The sequence below is a fragment of the Phyllostomus discolor genome, chromosome 9 (assembly GCF_004126475.2).
Source record: "Phyllostomus discolor isolate MPI-MPIP mPhyDis1 chromosome 9, mPhyDis1.pri.v3, whole genome shotgun sequence".
Taxonomy (NCBI): domain Eukaryota; kingdom Metazoa; phylum Chordata; class Mammalia; order Chiroptera; family Phyllostomidae; genus Phyllostomus; species Phyllostomus discolor.
The window spans coordinates 88,215,257-88,235,432 of NC_040911.2; the positions used below are offsets into that span (position 1 = coordinate 88,215,257).

Consider the following 20,176-nt stretch of genomic DNA (forward strand, 5'->3'; position numbering starts at 1 on the left):
CTTCAACTAAATGTGCTGTCACCAGAACTACATAATCCGACTTGTTATAATCTCTCCGAATGTAGTTCAAGAATCGGCCTCCGCAATTGCTCAGTCATCCTTCTACCTATCAGTAGAACACATTTTCCTTTTATTAAAGTTCTGTATTACATTTTCTCTGATTCTGTCCTCAGTTCTCTCCCATTTTACCCCTCACATCTTACAGTTTAGTTCAATGAACAGTCTGTCAGATCATCTGATTTACTTTTCAGATACCCACAACTCATAAATCATGTCTTCATCTGAAAGCTTCTTTTGCCATGTGTCAACATAAAATCTTCATCTGAAAGCTTCTTTTGCCATGTGTCAACATAAAATCTATCTTTTCCCTCAAAGCCAACTCCAATGATCTTTTTCATGTAGCCTCAGATAACACTGAGAAGAAGAAAGTGAAGGACTACTTGACCCCCACACAACAGCCCAGAACACCATTGGAACATGGACTCTCTGGGGAAACCCAGGTAGGAAGGGGCCCAGGTAAGTGCATGTGACCCACACGTAAATGACCCAGCTCATGCTAAGCCAGGACTTCGTACCTCACCTTTTCCCTAGAATTATACACAAAGATCTTCTCTTCTCAGTGAGGTTGCTAAGTTGGAAGAATGTGAGTTTGGGACAGCTGGCAGCATCCATCCCTGACGGGACAGAGCTTGTCGGAGAAATAAACCCTCAGTGACAGGAGAAAAGGGAACTGAAACTAGGGGTGGTGATTAAAAAAAACAAAAACACCTAGCTCTTTCTAGAAGATTCTCTTTTCCCCACAAAGGAGAATAAACTCACCTACATCCTTAGTGACACAGGACAAATGGAATAGGAAAACTGAGACAGATAGTTAAACAAGCAAATTGCAGCTATCAATTAAGTCCCATCTTCCCTAAATGAAGAACACTTAAAAGTAAATGGCTTACACTTCTCCCCAACCAGAGGGTAAATGGCTTAAATCACCCTATTCAGAAACAGATAGCAGAAATCCAATTAGTGCCATTTGCCAACCCTACCCAAGGACAGATGAAGTTAAGGAAATCAATCTCTTTCTGATACATCAACATAAAGCTGATGAATATTCTACTGAGATCCTATTAGATCTCCCCTAAACCCCCATCCTTTAAACCCCTCAAACTGAAGGCCCCGGCACTCACTCTCCCTCCCAGAAGCACACCCCACAGTTCCCTTTCCCTTTCACTTCCCCCACAGACACGAATCTCCTAAACTCTAAGGGACCCCATGAGGTTGGCAACTGGGGAGCAATGGAGAGCAGCAGCTCCCCCAGGGCTAACCCCCTGACTCTGTCCCCAAGGTCCCCTTTTCTCTGACATCCCAGTGAGCTAAAGCAGTCCTGCCAAGGCTCACTTCTTTCCTACAACATTTCCAGAGAGCCAAGGCAAGCCCGCTTAGGCTCTCCTGTTGTTTCCGATACCCTAAGCCCTGTTTTGTTTCACTGTCCCCAGCTTTAATAAACATACTTTCAAAAATCACTTGACCTTGTGTTGTAAAACTTTTCCTGTACAAAGTCAAGAACCCACATACTACTGGCTGGCCCTTTCCGGTAGCACTTAGAACTTTAAACAATCAACCTCACTCCCCCAAGAGCAACAAACGGCGCAGTGCATGGGGATCTTAAGGGGAGGAACTATGAACAGAGGCCATCAAAAAAGGAATACCACAAAGCAGAAGAAGGGGTAAATCAGCAATTATTCCAGTTTTCCTAGGGGTGGGTGGGATATACGAAAGGAAATGGTGGCCAAAAGGTGGACTGGGACCATGTTCTTGTCCTTCAAGGCCAGGGGAGGAACACGGAACTGATCAAGATCTCCACCACAGAGTGCAGCAGGCAGCTGAATCCCAACTATGTCCAAACACCTCTTTTCTATCAGGATATTTATTTCACTTACCGTAATTTTCAAACTATAAGATGCACCCCCCCCATTTGGGAGGTTGTTAATGCTGCTGTTGAGTTCTGTTTACATTTACATTGGTGAAATATTATGTTATTTATGTTATTAAATATTTTACCACACTTTTTGCTTCAAAATTTTTTTTTCCTATTTTCCTCCTTTAAAACCTAGGTGCACCTTATGGTCTGAAAAATACAGTAATTCTTATTTCTGTAACAATGCCCATTCACCACGTGACTGGGAAGAGTTTAATCCCCTTCAGGAGAGGCTGGTCACATACATACATTCAAATTATGGTACTAAAAACTGTTCTTCACAGTTGGGTTCTGTAAAAAGCCCTCCAAAGAGCCACTGCATTTAAATAGCCAGCATAAATTTACTCCTTGGCCATGCCTGGATTATCCGAGGAGCAAGAACTCCATTCTTGCGGGTTCACTACGTTATCAGCCTCCTCTACAAGAGTGATACATTCTGGCAGACAGCTTTTCACTCTCCATTAATATTTATTGAGTACCCCTCCGGTGCAAGTGGAAGGCACTTTGACAAGATATGCCAAAAGCCTTAAATATGCTCATTCCAAGAACCAATCTAAGTAACCCAAAGTGTGGATAAAATTTACACACAAAAAGGTTCAATGAATTGAACATATAAGCAATCAAATTTCCAAAAATAATGAAACAGGTAAGTCATGGTATAGCAATATGATTAAGCAACAGGTAGAAATTTTTATGAGTTTTAAAATGACATGGAAATGAGACTGTATTCTAATATTAAGTCAGAAAGGGGATACAAAATTGTATGTCCAGTGTACTTTCAAATAAATTTTGAAAGTATTTTTATAAATATTACCGACACACATATCTTAATGCTAAACATATTAACATGTTTGTCCCTGGGTTGTAGGATGATGAGTTTTACTCCAGCTATACTTTCTAATTGTAATTCTCTGTGCTTTCCAAATATTCAACTATAAACTTGTACTCTGCTCTTTTGATAAAAGTAAGAACTGGAAAGAGGGCTGGGGTTGGGTGGAGGTGGGCCAACATGGGGAAAATGGGAACATCTTTACAAGTACTGACAATGAAAATAAAGTTTAAAAAACTGGAAAGAAATATAATAGATACAGTTATCTCTAGGTAATCTTTATTTTACTTTTCTGAATTTTCTAAATTTGCTTCTGATTATACATAAGATGTTATTTTTTTAAAGCATTATATCATAGATACAGAAAAGCTATAATATCTGTCTCAGTTCTAATTTTAAGCTTTTAAACAGTCTCACAAGAAGAGAATTAAGTAGCAATGAAGTAGATAAATGGACAATAAGCCTGCTGATTCATTGTTTCAACTGGCAGTAGGTTCCTTTCTCCTTTCTCATCAATTCTATGCATGTCACCTCTAATCACCTCTTCCTTCATTACTTATACCCAAATATCACTGCTGTTTCCCTCAGAGGAGCTATATAGCAATGAAATCACTTGGTACAAGCAAAGAACCAAGAGAAACAGTACACTTTTAATTACATAGTCAATTACTGAAAACAACAAAACAAAACCATGTAGCTGATTAGTAAGGAAAACTGAGAGAGAAAGACAGTTCAGACTGAAGTTGTGAGCCTAAATGATAATGCCAAAATAACTGCCTGGGGTATCATCAAAGATTCCTGTAAGATTTTCTGAGGCAAAACAGACCAGACAGAAGCCCAGTTATGCTAATGAGCAACACCAATGTGAAGGCTGAATGCCTTTCCGTTTGGTGACACTGCCGTTTTTAGACCTGTTCTGCCTGTCTCCTAAGAATGCCCGGTGGTTTCTGAGAAGCCTTTCCAACTCCACACTGCTCGCATCACAGATCCTCACCCTGGGCCTTCCATCGGCCTGCTGCTACAGTCCTGACCCAGTGCCACCAGCCTCGAGAACATCACATAAGCCTTTACCAGAGACACAGATGAGAATGGTGGCAGAAGCGCATTCATGAGTGCTGGAAGGAGGAAAAAGAAGAGCCTATGGTTTTTCTTTTCTAAAACACAAATAAGCAGTACATTCAAAACCAGTGACACACACTTGCCACCATTCTATTTGTATCAGGAATGAACTACAGTAAGTTACATTTTCATGAGGCCAGAACATGTTACTAAAGTTTCACCCCAAATATCAAAATTTTTGCCCAAGTATTTTTTAAGCCTTAATATTAAAAAGTGATTCATAATTATATCTCTAAAACTCCATTTCATTTATATTTAAGTATATTTATGAATGAAAGAATCTTAAAGGCTATACACCAAAATATTAACACTGGTGAAAAAAATAAGTGATTTTTATTTATTTTCTTTTTGGTATTTTCTTATCTATTTTGCAATGAGCTTGTGATGTTTTTTACACTCTAATTGTCTCTCTTGGGAAGAGAGTACTCAATCTGATGAAAATAAATTCTTCTATTTTTTGGTAAGAGTATACAAATATTGTTTCTGGAATTCTTCACCTTGAATTTTACTGCTACCTTCTCTCAAATGATCTCCCTCTAGGTAAATTATATTAACAGCAATCAAGTTCAACCGGTTCAACCATAACTGCAGTTATGTCAAATTAAACAGAACTAAGCCTAAACTTGACTGCCACCATTTATAAAAAATAATATGACTTCTTGTTTCTGAGTGAAGGAATATAGCAAATGATCCCCTACCAGTACTAAGGTGATTATATTGTATATGTACAGTACCAAGAGTCACACCAAGAGGTGTTTGGCACTGGGATTCAGAAATCTGTAGCAACACTATGAGTCCGACCCTTATTAAGTGGGTCTCATCTGTCCTCCCAAGGAACCTGATCTTCAAGTACAATTCAGCTCCTTATAACATCTCAGCTCTGTATGTTTCCAGGTGGGAAAGAACAGGCAATGGACTCAGGAAGAATGGGGTTATTCAACCCCAACTCCACCCAATGGTAAGTTAAGAAACCTCATTCTCACCTTCCTCATCTGTAAAACAGAGATAATAAAAACCACCTTGTGATGTGTTCTATGGACTGGGGAGGACATATATTTAGTATCTATAACAGTTACCCAATAAATTATGATATAACTGGTTTGCCTATGGTATACATATTAGTTCTTCATTTTGATGCTAATGCTACATATCCCACTATAGTTAACAAAAACTGCACATCTGAAAATAACTGTCTGCCTGTGGGTAGACAGGGTGGTGGAATCCTGAAAGCAAGGAAATGGTTTCCCAACACCTTCCTTTCCTGCCCAGTAACCTGTGAGTCCACTTCATGCTGCTTCTGCCGGCCGCTGCTCTGACTTCACCCTGAAAACAGCCGAGTCGGGCTGCAGGAGCTTATAAGGTTCCCATTTCCATGTACTCATTCCTTCCTTCTGTTTCTTTCAGGGCCAGTCAACAAAGTAGACAGATGAAGAGATGCTGTTTCATTTTACTAATTTTTAAATTGGCAATAGAGCCAGGGGCAAAAAAAAAAAAAAAAGGAAAAAGAAAAAGAAAAAAAAAGAAAGAAAAGAAAAGCAGACCAAACAAGAGAACAGTATCATTTAAGAAAATATTAATGAGTCAGCTTGAATTTTGTATTTTAAACAGAAAGCCAAGAGAAATCTGCATTTTTGTATTAAAAACACTTGTCTCTTGAGGAAAAGAGATCTTAATCACAAAAAGACAGCTCAACCCAGTAACCCACAACCATAAAACAGATGCCTGGCAGACATATTTTTAACTTAATAACAAATTATTTAAAAGATTTTGATTCAATAGCCACAAGAACACGAAGGAGCAGCGGCTGCTGTGGAGACGGCGCCACCTCCACGAGACCACTAGCGGGACAGCGAGGCGCCGCAGAGAACCCGCACACACCCTCCGCGGCGGTGCCGGTGCCGGTGCCGGTGCCGGTGCGGAGCTTACCTGGCAGTCAAAGTCCTGGAAGTTTCGCGTACCATTCTGTCAACAGAAGGCAGAAAACACAGTCAGTTTCCCCACGTGGCTTCCCCAAATGTGTAGCAAATTCAACTCATAGTGTCAGCAGTGCATGTGCATCCTCCTGGCTGCCATAAAACTAAAATGGTTCTTCTCACCCAAAAGCTTCGGAGGCAGGGTTTACTAACATGTGTTAGTAAAAGGTGAGTTTTTAGAGGAAAGGTTCCACTTTGGTGGGCTTGCTATGAAAGCAGCCTGCTTTCCCAGGAAAGTGTGTCACTTATTGCCTCCCTATCTAAGGAGAGCAGTGACAACCGGCAGGAAGAGGGTAAGACTCGAGTCCGAGTCTGACAGCAAATTTACAACCTACAGAGAAGGACCTGGGAGGAAGGAGTGGGAGAGGCAACCCTGAAAGGAGCAAGGGGGGGGGCAGGAGCCAGAGTGTCCAGAACCAGGAATTGAAGAAAGGGTTAAGCAGAAAACAAAGATATAGATGGATTGGAAATGGAGGACCTGAAATTTAACCAGGAAGAAAGGCAGTGTCACGGAAGGAGGGAGGGAAGAACAAAACAGGGTTCCTAATACCCTGGACTATCTGCGCGATACCCACAAAGCTGCTGCAGCAGAGCACAGTCACAACACGTAAGGAGAATTCACCACACTTCTAAAAAGAGATTATATCATAGTAATGTTTGATTTAAAAAAATCAATGGGAATGACTCAGACATTTTTGAAGCATTTTAGATGCTAGAGTGACAGAGTATGGCATGATGGTATAAAAAGGGTATTGAGTGTTGTGTCTGGGAAGGCAAAAAACCTTCTCATTTGATTTTCATAAAGCCCCTCCCCTGAAAAAACCTTTGTTTGTTTAGAAACCATGTCATCATAAAATATCTCTTCTGCTCACAACGGTTTCCAGAAGGTGTGGAGCTGCTAACAAGCACTTCCCCAAACACTGCCCCTCCAGGGATTCAGCTGTCTGGTCACAAGCAGTCCCACCCGCCTTCACGGAGGTCCTCTGAGAAAGAGTTCTGTATCCCACGACCTGTGCCGCTGGCAGGACAAAACAGAGATGCGGCATAAAAACGCCCAAAGGAATCAACTGTCCACCACCTGAGAGGAGCTAGTTGGTAGACCAGCTGGGATGGTTTACAGTGACACTATCCAGTATGACAGTCATTAGTCACACGTGGGAATAAGAACTAAAAAGTTAAATTCAGTTTCTCAGTCACATCAGCCACATTTCAAGTGCTCGGCATGCACACGTGGCTGGTGGTGACTGTACTATTGGGCAGGGCAGATCCACGTCCGTTACTGCAAAGACGCCTGCTGACCGCTGATCTAGAGACTGAGTTTTTGAAGGAATAATGTTGTGGATGAGCAGACCTTATTTTTCTATCGGTGGCAGTAAAATCGCAATAGACTGCCAGTCACAGAGAGACTGCTGATGACAATAAAAACAGTAGAGGGGGCAGAGGCAGCTGGTCTGGGGTATTATTCCTGGCATGAAAACTAGTCCACAAAGTCAAGTCTGATGCAGTCTGAGCGTGGAAAGACGACCAAGATACCACATAGATGGAACTGTGCAGCACCTTTCCAAGGAATGCAGCCATCACCGGTAAGAAGGACTACAGTGTTCCATGGCTCTCACTAGCCCCATAATTGCCTGAAAACTCCTTCAGAGAAATCACTGTGTTTAATTTCTTTTCTTTTTAATTTTCATTTATTGATTTTTGAAGAGAGAGGGGAAGGGAGAAAGAGAGATCTATTTGTGTTTCACTTATTTATGCTTTATTGGTTGCTTCTTGCATATGCAACTGGAGATGGACCTCTCATAGCCCTCTCACGGACTAGGGTGGATGGTGTGAGTAGGATATGAATAACCAGACGGTGAGCTCCTGGTTCCTGATTTAACTTTCACCTTTCCCCAAACAAATCACAGGGCCTGGTATGTATTAGGTGTTTGTGAGAGAGAGAGAGATATATATATATACACACATTCATACATACACATATGTATACATACATACATATGTGTATATATATAAAAAACAAATAAGCCAATATAAAAAATTAAATGTTGAAAGACTTTTGTTAAAACTTTAGGTCAAAAATAACCAAAAGCTTTACTGCACTGCAATTTAAGATATGACATGGTCATTAAATGAAAATAAATAATACACAACAGTCTTTACAGTTTTACTATAACTGTATTAAAATATGTACTAAAAGACTAGAAGAAAAATGCCAAAACCTTTAACAACAGCAGCTATTTTTGAATAGAGAGATTATAGGTGACTATAATTTCCTTATACTTTTCTACAATGAGAATGTACTTGCCATTTTGTAATTAGAAAACTGGAAAAAGAAGATTTTTCATGATACAAAAATTATCTGTAACTTAGTACTTTACAATATAATATTTAAAGATTAATTTAATTTTGGGGGGGGGAAATAATTTTAAATGATGTCAAACAGACCATAGTAGGACCCTGGCCAGTTGACTCAATTGGTCAGAACATTGTCCCATAGTCCCATACACCAAAAGGTTGCAGGTTCAATCCCTGGTCAGGGCACATACCTAGGTCATAGGTTAAATCCCTGGTTGGGGTGCATGTGGGAGGCAACCAATTGATGTTTCTCCATCTAAATTCAATAACTATATCCTCAGGCTAGGCTTTAAAAAAAAAGAGAGACTTCCTGAATGGTGTGGCTGAGTGGATTGAGTGCTGGCCTGTGAGCCAAAGGGTCGCCAGTGCAATTCCCAGTCAGGGCACATGCTTGGGTTGCAGGCCAGGTCCCCAGTAGGGGGTGCGTGAGAGGCAACCGTACCCTGATGTTTCTCTCCCTCTCTTTCTCCTTCTCTTCCCGCCTCTCTAAAAATAACTAAATAAAATGTTTAAAAGAGAGAGAGAGACCATATGAGGGCTTTGATTTTACAGGGTTCCCAGAGGTTCCTTCAGAGATCATTTAGAAAGATTAGAGAAAATCACTCTAGTCTGAACTGAAATCTTGGGCATGGAAAACAGAGACACACATTCTGATGAGCTAACTGGGAAGCAGCCATCACCGTCTGCATGAATTCCCCTTCCTCCCCTCCCAAACATGCGATCACATCATGAAGCGTTCTGTGAGGCCTTGAAGCCTTTGAGATGTGCACAAAGGGAAATGCCAAGGGTGGAGAGAGATGATTCTTGCTGGAAACCAAAGCGAGCTTTTCTTTGTTGAATGCCCAGCGGCAAAAAACAACTATGTGTTCTTATCCAAAGTACACAGCTAGAAGCCCAGAAGAAAAGGTACCAATAATTGAAGGGAGACTATCTTAACACTTGTTTTCTTGGCTCTGCCGCACCCCCACTCTCAAAGAGATGCCAGAAGCTCATGGAGAATGGCTTCAGGCTTCATGAGTGATCATCCTGGGGAAAGGATATGACTAGGTTTGTTTGACAGTATATAGCACCCAGAGTTTCTGGATGGAGGTCATCAGCTGGGCCCCACTCAATCTGTGGTCTCCTGAAGTCGTATTCCTTGAACTTATTAAAAACTTACAGCCCTGGCTGGCATAGCTCAGTGGATCGAGTGCGGAACCAAAGTGTCCCAGGTTCGATTCCCAGCCAGGGTACATTCCTGGGTTGTAGGCCATAACCCCCAGCAACCGCACATTGATGCCTCTCTCTCTCTCTCTCCCTCTCTCTCTCCCTCTCTCTCTCTCTCTCTCTCCCCTTTCTTCCCTAAAAATAAATAAATAAAATCTTTAAAAACAAAACAAAACAAAACAAAAAACAAACAAACAAACAAAAAAAACCTTACTACTACTCATTGGGTGCATTATGGAAGGAGAAAGACTTCCTTGGGGCCCGCCCCTCCATGGGAACTTAAGTGCCTCTCATACTTGAGGTACACGATGCTACTCTAATAAAACATTTAGAAGTTTCAAGTTCTGTGTGTTTTCTTTCTTCTTTCTGTCCATTTTGAAGATACCATTAATTCCATGTTCAGAGAGATTCTTGCACTAAGCAGATTTAAGTAGCAGAAAGGGTGTCAAGAAAAGAATTTAAATAATAGAATAATTGGGGCAAAGGCAAAAAAAATATTAAGTCAAAGAAAAAGATAAATTATTACTGCAAGCTGCAGTCAAGGTAGAAGCCAGCTAAGACGAGTGTCTCCTGGTGGAGCCTCGGGCCAAGTACAGAAGGTAAATGAAGCAGCTCCTGAAGGCGAATGAAAAGCAAGTGATCTCTCAAATACAAGTCTGAGAAAGCAAAACACAACTAAGAACAGGTCAATGAATGAAAAGAAGTATGAAAAAAAGGAGGGAGGGAATAAAATTAAAAAAAAAAAAAAACAAGTAATTGCTAGGGAGAAAAAAATGTAGTTTACCAACATGAGATCCAGTCAAGAGACATGTACGGTTTCACAAGACAGAAAGCAACAGATATAATGCAAAGGACGACAAGATATACAAGATTGCAGAACTGACCACCAAGAGGAAGAGACTGGGGGTAAATCTACTGGGTAAATAAATGTGCTGTGAACTTGAAGTGGGGGACAGGCTGGTGCCCGATTCACCATTCTAGTCTCAGTCCTGGCACTTAGTAAACAAGCTGATTTTTAAAAAACTGTTAGTGAATTAAATATGACATTTCTATCTTTAAAAAAGGCAATAATCCTTACCAACAGAAAGTAGAAAGATGAGGAATTACACAAGCAGAAGAGTAAGATGAGCCTAGAAAATACTATTTTTCTTTAGTAGCAGAGTATTATAATCACTTAACATAAATTAATAAATCAATGTTTTACAATCATCAGTGAACTATTTTTAAACAGAAATCTGTTCAAGCTAATAATCCAGAGACAAAAATGAAAGGGGTGTGTGTGTGTGTGTGTGTGTGTATGGGTGTATATGTACAGATATTTTAATTATATTACACCTTCATAAATTACTAATTAAAGAACTGACACTTCATAAAGAAACTTATAGAGGTCAGATACTTTGATAATTATCTACAGAGTGATGAAAAAGTATAATTTCTTAAAGATTTTTAATTTACTTATTTTTAGAGAGAGGGGAAGAGAGGAAGAGCAGGAGAAAAACATGGAGGTGTGAGAGGTACAGTTGCCTCTCGCACTCCCCCCAACTGGGGACCTGGCCCACAACCCAGGCATGTGCCCTGAGAATCAAACCTACAACCTTTTAGTTCTCAGGCTCTCAATCTACTGAGCCACACCAGCCAGGGCAAAAAAGTATAATTTCTATTCTAAAATAACCTTTACCCTAACAGTCTATCAGGCATTATGTGTCACCGACCTCTTGCAATAAAAACTCTGTGCATACCCTGCTAAATTGTGGCTAAGGCGTGGGCTCTTCCCGCCTGCTGACCCTGTAGCAGGTTGAGAACTGTCTTAGTGGTATCATTACTTGCTTGGGAACTGATTTCCCACTCCAGTCCTGTCTAGGGAATTTCTGACAACTAATGTGACAATCATCTCAGGGTGCACATTAAGGGCCTCCCATACCTCTAGTGCACTACTCCTTAAATAGTCTTTAATGAAAATGTCAATAAACCTGTTTTAATTTTTTAAAAGATTTATTTATTTTTAGAGAAAGTGGAAAGGAGGGAGAAAGAGAGGGACAGAAACATCAATGTGTGGTTGCCTCTCACACGATCCCTACTGGGGACCTGGCCAGAAACCCAGGCATGTGCCCGGACTGGGAATCAAACTGACAACCCTTTGGTTCGCAGGCTGGCACTCAACCCACTGAGCCACACCAGCTAGGGCTTAATTTCTTTTCTTTTCTTGTGCGGTTGCTGGGGGCCGTGGCCTGCAACCCAGGCATGTGCCCTGACTGGGAATCGAACCTGCGACACTTTGGTTCGCAGCCTGCGCTCAATCCACTGAGCTACGCCAGCCAGGGCTTCTTCTTCTTCTTCTTCTTTTTTTTTTTTTTTTAAAGAAAAGATGGCACTAACCATTTGCCTATGTCTGCTATTGGAAGGTTATAAACAACTCATCCCTAGGTTCTCCCTCCTACTCTCCTCTCCTCACATTTCTAGTCACAAGTAGAAAGGAAAAACAAACTGTAATAGAGTCTACCTCACTTCCTACTGTAACAACCAAAACAAAGTAAATAATTTGCTTCTATTCTCCCTACTAAATATTTATTCCCCTTCTTGATATTTTCTCAGTTCTGCAGAGGCCAATTACAGCCCCTACTTATTTTCTCAAGCATGGCCTTTGGCTATCGCCAGACTCAGTCGCATCTGAGCCAACAGCAGGTAGAGGGGCCAGGAAATGAAGCACAAACCAGTCAGCTCTTTTGCTGGTTATACGGTTTTTGGGGCGACACGGTAGGAACTACCAGCTACACAAGGCAGCAGATGGCAGGAAGAGCTCTAAACCCCCATCCAAGCTGACACCAGCAGGTGCTGGATCTAGTCCTGGCTGCACCACCTCACAGCACACTGGCATCGGGCAAGTCATACAACCTCTCTGAGCCTTGTCTATAAAATGGAGTTAAAAATACTTTCAACTCCTTACTTCACAAGAGGTTAAGAGATTAAAATAACATTGTGAAAATGCTCTAAAAATGATGAAATGCTATTTTTTAAAGTCATTTCATATACCTAGGCAGTTTCTGCTATCCAAAACAAAGATAAGAAAGAGCCAGTGGGTGCTTCTTTTCATCAGTGGAGCTAAAACAAACATGACAAAATTATCCACTTCTTCACAATTCTGAGCCATAGATAAAACCACAGATGTACTAAAATTAAATGGGAAAAGTACCAACAAATGATAAGGGGAAAGTTAACATAAGCCTCGCTTAAAGCTATTTTGAGGATGCTTCCCTATAGTCATCTCAGGACAAACTTCTCCATTACAGATTGGGTCTCGACTTCCTTCAGCGCCCTGCAGCCTGGAAGGGCGGAGCGATGTCTTTGGCTACGAGTCTGTCTATGAGGAGAATGGGCAGAAGGATGAAGTGAGGTAATGCACATCTTTAGGCTTCGCCTTAAAGAGACAGAGCAAGCCACAGAGGTGATGCCAAAACACCTACAGAGTGAACCCAGGGGAAAGGCCTCAGGTTCTGGAGTAGGAAAGATGTAAGTTTTAATCCTGGCTCTGCCACTTACTGACTGGGCAAGCCAGCCTTTCGGTCTGACTTTCATCTGCTAGGGAGGAATAATGCCATCCGCTTCAATGGGGCACTCTGATGACTGAAAGGGAGACGGTATGTAAAGCACCTGGCACATAAAAGGTGCTTAATAAATAATAGCAGGACAGTAAAAAAATCTCCCCCCAAAACAAAAAACCTTAAGACATCTACCTATTCCTATTCAGGCCTGAAGGCTTACCCCTAATAGCATGGTTCTCCACTGGGGAGAGCTTGGCCCCCAGGGGACAGTTGGCAGTGTCTGGAGACATTTCTGACTGTCACACCTGGGGAGGTGCTACTGACATCCAGTGGGTTGAGGCCAAGGATGCTGCTCAATACCCTACAGTGCACAGAACAGCCTCCCACAATAAATGATGATCTGGTCCAAAACATTACTAGTGGCAAGACTCTCCAGCAGGCCTTCTCAGGTACTCAGTCTGAGTAAGCCGCTTCAGCTCTCTGAGCCTTAGTTTCCTCACCAGCAATACGGGAATAAATTGATTTGTGCCCAACATCACCAAGCTGTTGGCAGGACCAAATGAAATAATGGATGAGAGGCATTATCATCATTACACCTTTTACATTGTGTGAACAAGCACGCACTTGCTGGGCAAAGACAGAAGCACTGATCCTTTGAGGCGGGGCGGGGGGGCGATACGAATGGGGGTGGAATTCTGTTTGGGAGGCCACCATCCGAAGAGGGCCTCTTGCCAATCTGTTTCTATACAGCTTTGCTGGAGCAGGGGAGCGCTCACGTATGGGGACTGGGTAGCAGTACTTCCCAGGGGGAGAGAGGGAGCGTGGGAAGTGGGCAGGAACAGCACAGGCACATCAAAGAGGAGCTAACAGATGTTAGGAAGTGAGGCATTAATTACTTGATTTCTTAGGCTGCTTGGGCTGCCTGAGTGACTTAAATGATAGAAATGTACCATATATTTTGCAGTGTCTAATGTGCACTTTTTTGCCCAAATTTTTGAGGGAAAAATAAGAGGGTGCATTATACATGGGTAGTACTAATTCTATATCTCAAAAATGCTTTTAATTCTTATATTTATGCTTATGTGTTAAAAGTGTCACTCTGGAAAGCAATAATGATATCTGTATATAAAATAATACCCTGGAATATAATAATCAGTTTGTTTCTAAATATAAATAAGTACTTGAATTTAAAAATTAAAACGAAAGATTTTTTTCCTGAAAGTTTGGGACAAAAACATGGGTGTGCATTATACACTGGAGCGCATATACCCAGCAAAATACAGTACCTCCTCACAATTCCGGAGGCTGGAAACACGAGATCGAGATTCTGGCAGGTTGTTTCTGAAGACAGCTCTCTTCCTGGCTGGCCTGGCCATCATCTTGCTGTGTCCTCACAGGGGGCTGTCCCCCACTCTCTTCCTCTTCTTAAAAGGCCACCAATTCTACTGGATTAGGGCTATACTCTTATGACCTCATGTAACCTTAATCACCCCCTTAAAGGCCCTATTTCCAATAAAGTCACATGGGGAGGCATTTAACATATGAGTTTGGTGGAGAAGGGGGCACAGTTCTGTCCATACCACTTGGGCATCATTGTAGCCTCAGAGAAAAGGATCCAGAAATAAACTCAGTGCTTTTTTACAGTCACATTCACTGAATCTTTCCTTTTCCATATGCTCTCTCTCCGAGCTGTCCAGTCAATTAACATCTGCAACTCTTTCGTGTAGGTGCCTCCTCAGGTACCCTGTGGACTTCCAGGCTCAGAAGAGGGCCCTCTTCTTATTCGTGTCTCCGTCCTCAGACACTGGAGACCCGTCAGATCACGGTTTTCTAGCACTGGCTAATCAGAATCACTTTAGGCAAGGTTCTCAATTATGGGAGTTTTTAAAAAAGAAGCTCAACCACATGTTAGAACAATTCAATCAGAATCTCTGGAAGTAGGACCTAGGCATTGATAATTTTTAAATCTCCCCAAGTAATTCCAACAAGCAGCCAAAGCTGAGGACCACTGGTTAGAGAGGGGTATGTGTTTGTGTCCTGTTCTCCTCCCCTCAGATTCTAATTTAGATAGTCTGGGGGGACCCAGGAATCTGTATGTTTCAACAATCCCCAGCTGATTCTGGTGATCAGCCAGATTTAGGATAGGTTACCACCCTCCTGAAGCTAAACTGCCTACTTCCACCTGCCTTGTAAGTGCTCATTTCTCTGGCTATGTACAAAAGCTTTACAGAAGCAAGTGGAAGGAATTTTATTTCCTTTCTCCTCTTTGTGGTACATCATTTTTGGGACAGCCCTGTACATACACCAAAAGACTACTTAAAGGAGAGTTTAAAAAAAAAACATGAGAGGGAAGCCACAAAATAAGCCAAAGGGGGCTACACCAAGTGTGCAGCTTGCCAAGGGGAAGAGCAAGAAGTCTGGTGACAGACGAAGAAAGGAGTAAGAGTGGGGATGGACAGATGACATCACAGGGAAGAAAACGGGGCTGACAGGATCCAAGAGCAAATTAATGAAACACACAGTGAGTCAGCAGCCGCAGAAGGTTGTAGGTGAAGGGCCTTCCTTTGGGCAGCAAAGGTAACAGGCAACAGCATCTTCTGGTGTACCCTGCGTCCCCACCTCACTCGCTTTACCCTCCCTCCTTATCAATGCTCCCCGCGGGAAAGAACGCCATGCGGTCCTTCACACCGAGCTACAAGAACGTTTTAGCAGGGAGCGACGACAGTAAACCAGAAGAGGACGACCAGAGAGAAGGAATTTCGGGCACATTTACAGAACAGAGAGGGACCAGAGAGAGGGTGAGCCTTTCTCAGCTCGTTGGTAATTCGTATTATATGGCTCTTTACTCTGTGTAGCTCTCTAACACTGGCAGAAAAATGATGTTTATTACTGACATCCAGGCATCCCTGATGAAAACCTCAACGTTGACAGAAGGGTCACACTGCTTACTGGACAAACTTTAGGGAGAGTGTTGTAGCCTATGTACCGCACCAGCCATGGCTGTTAGTTAAGTCTTCCTCAGAGAAACAAACTCAAGACCCTTGGATTCTAAGTTAAACCCCATTCTCATACGTTCTACTTCACTTTGCCTATTAGTTTTCCCCTTACTATCTCTATCTATAAAACAAGAAATTTTCAAGGATAACTTGACTGAATTTGGTCCATAAAAGCAAAGTAGGAAGAAAGAAAAAAGAGAAAAGCCATCAAAAAGATGGTTAAAGAATGTATTTTAAAATGTATTCCCTCCAGCCCTGGCTGGGGAGCTCAGTTGGTTAGAGCGTTGTCACAATAAGCCAAGGTGGTGGGTTCAATCCCTGGTCAGGGCACGTACAAGAAGCAACCAATGAATGCATAAATAAGTGAAACAACAAATGGATGTTTCTCTCTCTCTAAAAATCAGTCAATAAAAAAATAAAAGTATTCCCTTTATAGAAAGTCAAGCTAAGTGTGGTTTGAGTTAGTTACCATTTAGATAATATAGAAATGAAAAATCATAGGGAAAAAAGACATTTTAGTGAAAAGAGTCATCTCTATATTTTAGTGAAAACAGAGTAGTCTTTACCTTATCATTTAGAAGTGGTTTGATCTCCGTGAGTTGAACATCCTGAAGTTCATCCATGAGGACAGATGAAAATAAAGGATTCTCAAAAATAAATCAGTAACTCTGAAATAGAAGAAAAGGAAGTGAAGAAAAGGGCTTAAACTAGAAGTTGGAAATACAACTGTCCTGTTACAGCCATTAATGCAAATATTAGAAATTAGTATGTGTTGCGCACTGCTCAGGGTGCTGAAGACACAGGAAACTAGACAGTTATGGCAGACCGACTCACAGTGGCCTCTATGATCTCTGCCTCCTGGTATTCACATCCTTGCGTAATTCCTACCGCCACTGAGTGTGGGCAAGACTGGTGGCTGTTATCATTCCTTCGAAGAACTCAGAGGATGCCAATCGGGAACTCTCCTCAAACTATAGACCTCACATGTCAATCATAAGCAACCCAAACGTTTGTGCCACTTAGCATAAACCTGGTGACAACTTAACCTCCCAATGGAAGAATATAGTTTTTCTCTTGGACCCCAGGTACCCAATAAACTTGATTAAGGGTACGGAATGCCCAGAAATGGAATTTTTATTTTATTTTATTTTTTACCAGTTACATTTCAAAAAGAAATGAGGTGGCTTGAATCTTTTATCACACATTTCAGCTAGCATCTACAAATCTCTCCTTTATAGATGTGCTTCGATCCAATTAACTCTAAAAATACTAACCTAATACTAACTAGTATCTACTAAAATATTAACTAGTATCTACTTGTGTGTTTATTAATCATACTATAAACTGTGGCAACTTTTCATTTGGACTTCACTCTTTACCAGTAATTTAAAATGGCAATTTGAAAGTTCTTTTTCCTATTATAAAAGCAATACTGTATGTGCTCACTGTATGTGGAAACCACAGAATAATTAAAAGATATTTTACTTAGCTCTTCCATCTGAAGACAACTGCTGTTAACATTTTAGTCTATTTCCATTTGTTCTTTTTTCCTAGGTAAAGTGGTGATTTCCTAAAACTGTTTTTCCAACCCACCTGCTTTATTCCCCGCTCTAACTCACTCACTTGAAGCCGCAGGACTTCAGGACGTTGATGACTCAAGTGTGAGTCCACGCGGGGCCTGTCCAAGAGCCTCGGGGACAGAGGAAAGCCCCAGCTGCCCTCAGGTCCAAAGAGACTGGCATTCACCTAGTGTTCCCATGCATTTTTTAAAGATGAAAAAAAAATGATGTTTGTGCCAGGACAAACACTTAAATAAGGACTCAAATTAAATGAGAAGGCTCCCCCTATCAGCTGGGCCCAATGCAGACTCAATGCAGGACAGGAAGCTGCTCCAGTGTGACTTAGGGGTTGGCAACAAGACAATAGATGTTCACCTTCTACATTATAGGGGACCTAATGTTTTCTTCTGGAGACTCAATTTTTGCTTAGTTCTCATTGTCCTGAGCCCTTGCCAATGAACAGTTTTATAACATCTATAGGAAAACTGAGGCCACATGGTGGAAAATTCCATCTCCAGATCTCCCAGCTACACAGATTGGCTTCCTCCCGGGGATCTGAGGCCTGTAGTTCCCTCATGTGCACAAATGACATGGCTGCCAGATCCATCCTGGTTCTAAGGGCTACTGATATTTTTAAAAAGCTAGTAGAGATTTTATGAACTTCAGTAAACAACGAAATGTTTACACCCCTTCCCAGCTTTATGAGGTAGAAGGAGTAACAAAAAGTAAAACCCTGCCTCCCTCGAACTGAGCAAGTAAGCCTGGTACCAGATGACTGGAAAGGAAAAGGGTAAAGTATAAATTCTAAACTTCCAGGAATTATAACCTAAATACCTTATGTTTAATCTTCATAACAGTCCTTTCAGGTAGATATTGTCATTTCTTAAAGATGAGAAACTCAGGCTTAGAGAGAAGTTAAGTGGCTTTCCCAATATCCCACATCTAAGTAACAGGGCGAGGATTTAAAAGCCTTTGCTTTCCCCACTAGACCATGGTACCAACGCCAGGCCCCACCTCCTGGCCATAGAACCCTGGGCAAGTTTCTTCCCCCCTCTACCCAAGGGCACCTCCTTGAAGTAAAAGTAACAGAAGCCCAGAGCAATGCGGTACCACCAGTGACTCAGATGCCTTAGAATGAAGGTTTGAGTCATCACACCAGGACAAGAAATCTCAGCATCTTAGTAGTTAGCTCAGGACTAGGAGAACATGAGTAGGAAAAAGAGAAACGAAATTCTAGCATGTACTTGGTAACCAGTTTCGGAAACAAAGGCTATTTCTTGCTTGTCAGAATAGTGAGCCTCAGACAGTCACCTGGGTGTCTCGTTGAGGATCTTAGACACAGTTTTGAGTGATGATTATTCAATAGGGACATCCTTTGAAGAGATAAAGAACAGAAAGGCTTGATTATTAGCACTGATCCCTAATAGAAATGAGGAGGATGGGGCAGAGAGAGCCTCTATTAATCTAATTTTATCCTGCCTTCTTCTAAAAAAGATTTCACATGGGATTTCAAAAAGATTCAACAGGCCAGACCAACTAGAAGGAGAATACACTGGGGAGGGAGAGGAGTTTGGCAGTTCAGTGCAGAAATCTAGCTGAAAAGTGACAAGGGCCTGGTCCTGCTACTGGAATCCAGACATAAAGATGGGTGATCTGAGGTACAAAATTGGTAAAAATAGCACGAGGTCAGAGAATTCAGATTTTACCAAGGTTTTGTAGGGGTTCGGAATAAGAAAGCCCAAGATGTGCCTAAGCGGTATATGGATTATTTTGAGCTAAAGGGAACCAAGACCCTGCAGGCTCAAATGCAACTTCTGTCCAGCCCCCCGCCCCTCACTATCCAGAAGAATTCAGGAGCCTTGCCCACATTAAGAGTTATCACCAGAAATGACTTTTTACCTATCTACATGGGAGGACAAAGTAATAATTGCTGAACACGTGCTCTCCCTGAAATTACTGACTACTTTTTGAAGCCCCAAAGGGCTTTAACTTCACCCGTAGCTCAGAACATCTTATACTTCAATTTCCCTTTCTGTCTCTGAACCTCTCATGTATGTGGGTCTCTGGCTCTCACAGGCATGTAGGGTTTCTTTCCATACATAGGTATGTAATTACATTTGGCTATTTTCTCTTGTTAATCTATTTCACGTTTATTTGACTATTATTAGACCAGCTGAAAGAACCCTGAGGGTAGAGGAAAGTTTCTTCCTCCCCCGCTGTTTCTAGTTACAGGGATAAAAGAATGATGGGGCAATGAATGAAATGCAGGAACTAAAAAGCAACAGCAGAAAGTGGTGAAAAAAATCGATTTTGAGTTACAGCTAAAAACTGGACATCCAAGACACCAGAGCACAGCAGAGTGAGATTTAGTGAGGAAAATCTATAGGTGCTAACGGGGAGCAGAGCTTGCCACCTCAAAATATCTTTGGGATATTATTTCCAGCTGGTTAATTTTAAGAAAGAGCACAACAGGGGGAAAGCTCTGAAAACCAAGGAGGACCTTGTAAAGGGCATGTACGTTCTAAAGGAATCCCCATCTGCATGTGTGTTTGCTGCACTCCACCAGGCCTGCACTCACTATCAACGGGGAAGACAAGAACTTAAATCTACATAACCATCTCACTCTTGTTC

At 41.7% G+C, this 20,176-nt stretch overlaps 1 protein-coding gene across 2 annotated transcripts in view; it reads right to left on the reverse strand.

Annotated features, from left to right (window-relative positions):
- Nucleotides 1-20,176, reverse strand: part of NDRG3 (NDRG family member 3) — a 69,144-nt gene that overhangs the window by 37,812 nt on the left and 11,156 nt on the right. For both annotated transcript variants that reach the window (XM_028524408.2, XM_028524409.2), the window contains exons 2-3: nucleotides 16,553-16,654; nucleotides 5,844-5,879 (exon numbers count right to left, since the gene is read on the reverse strand). In XM_028524408.2, the coding sequence (XP_028380209.1) occupies nucleotides 5,844-5,879; nucleotides 16,553-16,609 (93 nt within the window). In that variant the 5' untranslated portion in view covers nucleotides 16,610-16,654. The remainder of the gene's footprint in view (nucleotides 1-5,843; nucleotides 5,880-16,552; nucleotides 16,655-20,176) is intronic.